The sequence below is a fragment of the Acinonyx jubatus genome, chromosome B4 (genome assembly GCF_027475565.1).
Source record: "Acinonyx jubatus isolate Ajub_Pintada_27869175 chromosome B4, VMU_Ajub_asm_v1.0, whole genome shotgun sequence".
Taxonomy (NCBI): domain Eukaryota; kingdom Metazoa; phylum Chordata; class Mammalia; order Carnivora; family Felidae; genus Acinonyx; species Acinonyx jubatus.
The window spans coordinates 88,696,290-88,703,491 of record NC_069387.1 but is presented as its reverse complement, the minus strand read 5'-3'; the positions used below and the strand labels follow the sequence as shown (position 1 = coordinate 88,703,491).

The 7,202-nt window shown below is 34.5% G+C and overlaps 1 protein-coding gene and 1 long non-coding RNA gene across 8 annotated transcripts in view; one reads left to right on the top strand and one right to left on the bottom strand.

Moving 5' to 3' along the window:
- The window catches only part of LOC106981356 (uncharacterized), a 41,518-nt gene that overhangs the window by 27,123 nt on the left and 7,193 nt on the right, over positions 1 to 7,202 (top strand). For 3 of the 6 annotated variants that reach the window (XR_008300310.1, XR_008300311.1, XR_008300308.1), the window contains 2 exons: positions 670 to 5,439; positions 5,483 to 6,039. This is a non-coding gene — a long non-coding RNA (uncharacterized LOC106981356). Of the gene's footprint in view, positions 1 to 59; positions 5,440 to 5,482; positions 6,040 to 7,202 lie in introns of those variants that run through there. The other 3 variants (XR_003424366.2, XR_008300309.1, XR_001431195.3) reach the window with 3 other exon arrangements.
- The window catches only part of LEMD3 (LEM domain containing 3), a 63,917-nt gene continuing 58,420 nt past the window's right edge, over positions 1,706 to 7,202 (bottom strand). Inside the window, exons 10-13 of one of the 2 annotated variants that reach the window (XM_027071321.2) lie at positions 4,889 to 4,970; positions 3,240 to 3,345; positions 3,043 to 3,121; positions 1,706 to 2,817 (exon numbers count right to left, since the gene is read on the bottom strand). In XM_027071321.2, the coding sequence (XP_026927122.1) occupies positions 2,654 to 2,817; positions 3,043 to 3,121; positions 3,240 to 3,345; positions 4,889 to 4,970 (431 nt within the window). In that variant the 3' untranslated portion in view covers positions 1,706 to 2,653. The remainder of the gene's footprint in view (positions 2,818 to 3,042; positions 3,122 to 3,239; positions 3,346 to 4,888; positions 4,971 to 7,202) is intronic. The other variant, XM_053226460.1, reaches the window with a different exon arrangement.

The following is a 7,202-nucleotide window of genomic DNA, read 5'->3' as shown; positions in this document are numbered from 1 at the left end:
TCTCTCACTATATTCTCCACACTATCTTTTAACTTATCTGTTCTATGTTCTTCCTCTAGAATGCGACCACCTTGAGGACTGGGCCATGTCTTTCTCATCTTTGCATCCCTAACAAGTAACAATACTTGACCTTTGTTAGCAATCAATAAAAGTCTACCAACTGACTAATTAACCAAGTCTTTTTTTTTTTTACTTGATTAAACCATTAAAAAATCTAAACCAATGCTATTCAAAGTAGCTAGCCCTTAAACTATTGGTTTATAATGGGATACGGAGTTTGAGCAGAATGTGTAAAAGAATAGCTTCCTTTTTTGAGAAAGTCTTGCTATGAAAAAACTGCTGCTTTAGTGACACAGCTGATGTTATATAGTCTTGCCCCTCTTTGATCCAAACACCTGAGAGTCAGAAAAAGACATTTTCATAAAGAAAAGGAAGATGCTGAGGAATGGATGGTTAAAGTTAACTTTAGGGTCTTCATCCATCTTTATGACCATACATACATATATTTACAGATCCTCAAAATGACTTAAAATAAAGGCACCTATTTTAACTGGTTAAAAAAAAAAATAAAGACACAGGGCATTAAAAAGTTTTTTAAAAGCCAAGACGCATTAAAAAAAAAAAACCTAATAAATTTTTAATTAGAATTTTTTCTTTTTTTTTTAACAGGACAAGTAACAGATTACATCAAACTTCAGAACTTCTCAAATATCTAGTTATTATACACATTCCCATCTGTCTTGCAGGGAGGGATCTTGGTCGGCTTAACAGTTTCAGGTAAAATAAGCTGCATAATAGTATATATTACAATAATAAATGTACAATGTTTACATGAAATATGTCTTAGAAGCAAAAAAAAAAAAAAGATGCATCTGCATCAAAAGGCGACCTTTTAAAATGCCACAACTATTTTTTACATTCACTCTTGCAACAGGTCACAAGATGGGGTCACTAAGCTCAGATAAATCACTATGATGCACATAAAATACAGAAAGATTGGTTATTTTATATATATTATATATATATTTATATTCTCACACTTTAGCATCTGAGACATAAACTGAGAATTTAAAATTTATTCTCTTCAGATAACAAATCATTTTTTATTTTTCATAAACATGGTGCCCACAAAAGCACATAGGTAAGGCACAATAGGGTTTTCTGTTACAGAACAGTGTGCATCATGTTTACTTAACCAGAAAACGTGCATTATCTGTGCAAGTTCATGCTGCAAACCCAACACATATACAATAAAAAACAAAAAGGAAACTGAGCTTTAAACAAAATCAAAATTGGTACAATTCCAGCTGTTTCACATATTCATTTGGACTGACAACAATATATCAACAGGTTGTTTTTTAAAAAGCCAATTGTTACGTTACAAGTAAACTCTGCTCAGCAACGATTTTAATCTGAAATCATAAACAGTAATAAAGCAACTTTACTGAAACAAAGTAAATACCGAGGCACAAAGCAACAGTCACTCGTGCATTTACTATATTGCAAGCTTTCATGACCCAAAATTTCAAATATAAATTTTCAAAGACACATTTTGCTGCAACAATGTGCCCTGCTTTAAACTTGACATAGAACAGGGGAGCTGACATTTCATTAAATTATAAATAAATTGGGAAAATGACTTACTCCCAATAGTACTATGACATAGTCCTAGTATTTATAATAAATACAGCTTTTCACAAAATACTTTTCCAATATCTGCCAATTGCATCTTTATTGCTCACAGAAATTTGAATCCATTACAACCGATATCGTAACTTTCACACAAAATCATACTCAGACATTTTTATATAAAACTTATAAAAGATATTTTAAACTTGTATCTAATACTTCCAGGTGTTTGGCTGTTTGATCTATGTGATAGTACAGCCATATGTATATATGTGTGTATATATATACACATATACACATACATATATATACACATACACACATATATACACATACATATGTACACATTAGATTATGAATAAAATAGGAAGCTTATTTTACTGCTTTAATGCAGACATCCTCACAAAACAAGACTACTTTCGCCAACCCCCAGCATTTATACATATATACAAAAGCCAGTTTAAGTACATGTACATCCACCTACAGGTATATGTAACCACTAAACCCAAATTAATTTTCCTGTATTCCAGCTGTAACAAATGAATCTCTTACAAGCAATAGAAACCTAAGGTTAAATTGGGAAATTAACAGTTTTACCACACTGGCCTGGTAAGGAACTATGCAGGTGACTGTATACAAAAATGCACAACATTAGTTCACAGGAAATTATGGAAATACAAGAGGCCTCTTCACCATGCTTTTGTGTGGTTATCCAAACACTTTGTGGTGCAAAAACACAACCACCACATCTGAAAATGCTTAATAACGTCAATGTTCCTCATGCAAAACTTTAAATGCATTGGCTTAACTGAGCTCCAAAAACTAAATGAAACAATTGTTCTGTCTACTCGGCATTGCTGCCTCACTGTTAAGTCCCTTTGGAACCTTAAGATTTCTGGAACATTCAAACAGAGCTGTATTCAATAAAAATATTACATACAAAAAGCATTTAAAAGGAAGACAAGAAGCCAAACGGGAATTTTCCTATTGTAAATACCAATCCTAGGAGTGGAAGAAAGTCTTTTCAGGAACCTCCTTGAGAATTGGCTAGGCCAGTCCGAAGACGAAGATGAGACATAGAGTTCATATGTTTATTTGATGGCTTCAAGGGAGTATTGCAAGTAAGAGCTTGGGGAAAGCGGTGGTGATATCTATCTAGTCGTAAATATTTTACTGTAACCAATTTCCCTGTTGTAAGATAAAAATAATATTTTAGATCTGTAAAAATGTGCTTAATATTTACAAAAAACAAACTGTGGTAAAAGACATATGAACATAATATGCAAATAAAGGAATCTTAAATTATTACTCTAAAAATGCTGACCTAATATTCTTTAATTTAAAATCTGGTATAATTTAACAGTAAGCCATAATTTATGTTTTTAAAATGTTTGTAATACTCAAACTTCTTACCATCAAACCAAGAGCCATGCAATGCCTTAAAAGCTTTTCCAGCATATTCTGGAGACAGACATTTAACATATACACAGCCCTGTGATATTTAAAAAAAAAAAAAAAGAAACAAAGAAAGAAGGAGAAAAAAAAGAAACAGTCTTAGTTTAATAGCAACAAATCCTAAATGTAGAATTCGATAGTAAAAGTTACTTTACCTCACGTGAATTTTTGTCTACTGCAATATGAACAATGCCATCATTATCACTGCATTTTTCTAAAATTGCTTCTTGAATTGCCAAATGCCACTGATCCCCTATTTCCCTAAAAATTGATGGAAAAAAAAATCAATAGCCATATTCCTATTCTGTTAAAAGTCTTTATTGTCTCTTATAACACATAAACCCTAGCAGAATGGGAATAATTGCAAAACTACATACTGTTAAAACTAGTAGTTAGGTAAATACTTGTTACAAGTACTATACAGAATTAAAAAATACTGGCATTCACAGTCCCAGACCTTCTCTCATTTCCAGTGGAAGAAAGCACAGAGCTGAGGCAATGAGCACAGCAGAACAAATGTGCTGTCATTTTTACGTCTGAAATCTTACATACCTGTAGTCATTTCTTTTTTTCTCCCTAGCAAGCGTTAACACTTTAATGAGTCTGTAGTGAACTTAAAAAACTTGAGTACTATTTTTTTTAATGATATTTTCAAATTCCTAAACTTAAGGACAATTCCTAGTAAATAATGTGTTCTGGTGTTCTCTTTTTCGAAATAATGGAGGAATGATACAAGACAAACATTTTGCATAAAGCATCACCTTACTGTTACAAGAACTTTAAGAGTTCCTGCTGCACCGATGCCTATTTGTCTTACTTGTGAGATACAGAGGGCAAGCTGAAGGGAGAGTGGCTACACTTTAAATCATAAATCTTCATCTTAGTAACAAAATACTAGACTGGCACTGATTTCCTAATCCCTAAGTAATGAGGTCAGCTTCTCAAAAGAGGGATCAGAGCACTGCTAAGTGCTTATATCTCTGCAAAACGGAGGGGGTGTGTTATGTGTACTGACAGAGTTTCTTTTCTCCACAGTTCCAATTTTGTTGCCACTGATTTGGAATCTCGTTATATCAACCATTTCTTGAAATAAATAAGTTACTAAATGGGATGTATGGGTATTTTCTAAGTAACACGGTTTCTACTGTTAGAATTCTTTTTACAAAACAGAACCTGATCTGTTGTATCATTGGACAAATAAGTAACATCTAGGAAGCAAATTCTAGAAATTATTGCAGCTTATATATGAAATAGTACAGATTCTAAGGCAATAACTTTTGACTGTGCTAATCTCTGGATGCATGTGCTGCTATAACATATAAAAGAAAAGTTTCTCAAATATTAAATGGACACAAAAGTTTCTCGAATATTACATGGACAAGTAGACAGGTCTTAAGAAGGAAAAGTACATCTTTGCAGAGAATTTTTACAATCAGAGATTGGAAATTTAAAAATAGTAGATATTTATCTATATTGCCTAATGAGGCAAAGAATATTGGCAGACAAGATTTATATACTTAACAAAAAGTACTGTTTATCACCACGTGTATCATTAATTTGACTCAAACATTTATCTGCCATGGGGACTCGTAGTGCATACAAAGATTTGTAATTTAACAAATTATTATACTTCTGTGTCTTTTGGCCAGACCTTGGCCTGAAATATAACAAAAGAGGAGAAAAGAAAAACATAACAGTTCTGTAGTTAGAGATTCAAAAGTAAAAGAGATTGTTCAATTACAGACATAACAATGTAAGGATATTCCAAATAAAAATTACATGTACCTCTGATCATAATACTTACATAACTGGGTCAAACATATTTCGAATCTTTAAACATGGTGTCAAACTATTTGGTGGTGAATTTCTTCTATCTAAATGAAATGCTACAAAAAACAAATTAGTGTTACTATTTGTCACTGTTCCATTTAGTTCATTCAAAACATATTCATTGCATGCTTTTCCTAGGAGCCAGACCCCTGGATATTAAGCTAAATCAAAGAGAGACAATCATTGCTATCACAGAGTCTGCAGTTTAGTGGGTGAGACAGATGAGAAACCGTGTCAAAAAAACCCGTTATTGTGGCAAATCTTAAGAAAGAAGAATACAGGAAGCTGTGAAAGTAACTTAGGTAGTCTGGAAGTATAGCACTTGAGGAAGTAACATTTATGCTGGGACCCAAAAAGTAATAAAAGTAGACAGAGTGAAGAGAAGTATAAAGGGCATTTCAAGCAAAAGTGATAGCTTATATATACAGCCCCAGGCAAGAAGGAGCTCAGTGCAGTCAAGTAACTAAAAGACAGCCACTGAGGCTAGAGCAGGAACAATAGAAAGCTAAACCTTAACAGGGACAGGTTAGAGCAGGAACAATAGAAAGATAATCCTTAACAGGGACAGGTCAGATTATTGAGAACCATGAAGATCACACTAAAGTGTTTAGACATTGCCATAAGACCAAAAGAAAGTCACTCAAGTTTTTTTTAAGGAGAGGAATAATATGATGAGATCTATCTTTTAAAATTATAATTTTTAAAAGTAGACTGTTATGTGGAAAATCGATTAGGTGGAAACAAAAGCGAATGCAAGGAGACCAGTGAGAAAGTTACCATAGTTGTTTAAGAGAAAGAGGATACTAATGTGGGTAAGACAGGCCAGCAATGCAGATGGAAATAAGTAGACAGACTCAGGACATACGGAGATTTGACACGACTTGTTTAAAAACTATACATGGGAGGTAAGGAAGAGATTAAGGATGACCCCCAGGTTTATGGCATAACCAACTGAGAAGGGGTATCATTAATTAGACCAAGAACACCGGGGGAAGAGGTCCGTTTGGCAAGAGAAGTTACTGAATTCATGCACATGTTCACTTTGTGGTGTCCATATCCTAGTAGTATACAGGTGGTATACAGGTGGGTATAAAACTCTGAAAACCATAGGACTTAATTCAAGATATAAATTTGGGAGTTATCAACATATCTATGGTAAATGAAGTTGGAGCGTGAGATCATTTGGAAGACAGGTAGAATGAGAAAAGACACTGGCCTTGAGAAACTCCAACACTTTAGAGGTCCAGGAAAAGAAGAAAATTTGGAAAAGAAGATTGAACAAATGGTCAGAAGTAGCAGGAAAACTAGTAGAAAGTGGCATCCCCAAAACCAAACAGAGAAAGTTTTAAAGCAGGCTCAATTGTTAACACTGGTAAGTAAAATAAGGACAGAAAAGAAAAATGTCCAATGGGTTTAGCAGTATGAATGTCTGAGAGCTGTTTCCATGGAATGTCAGGGATGGAAAACAGATTAGAATCAGCTGAAGAATAAATGGGAAGTGAAAAAGTAAAAACAGTGAGTACAGTAAACTAATGCTATGTGGCTATGAATGGGTAGAGACAGAGTGATAGCTACAGAACAGTGTAGACTCTAACAATGTGTGTTAAAGATGAGAGAGACTATATAGCATGTTTAAGCGCTGATGAAAAGGTCCAGGAGAGGCAGGGGTTTAGAACACAGTGAGAGAAGATGCTTGAGAAGACTGGAGGGAATGGAACCCTGAGGGCTTAGATCCCCTTCCCTATAGAGGGAAGGGCTCAGGTCTTTGTTAAGTGAGAGAACTCTTCAAATGCAATAGGCGGTGAGGGTGAGTGTGGATTCTGGCAATTTTACTGAGTTGGTGGTAGAACGATGAGGCAGGGACTATGTGATTGCTTCTATTTGAGTCATCAACTGAGAGAAAGGCAAAGGTTTGACAAGATGGAAAGAAATCTAAAATTGTTACTGAGCAGAGCAGGAAAGTGAAGTGACCTGGTAAAATATTTTAAGAACATGAAAGTCAGGTAGTGCTGAGGGCCCAACTGAGGTTGATTATTTATGACATACCAGTCTGCAAAACTGTATGACTTTTTCCCCGCTGTGCTCAGCTACCTGCACATAGACAAAACAGTTTCATCCTTGGTTGGAATTTACCAGGCTAAGAGGGATAGGTGATGACTTAAGGGTACTAGCAAGAAAAGGATTGGAAAGATGCGTTGTGGAAACTAAGATGGACAGGAAAAGAAATAAAGACAGGAGGAAGACTGAAAAACTGGAAAAAGTAGGTATATCAAAGAATTGGAGAGTAT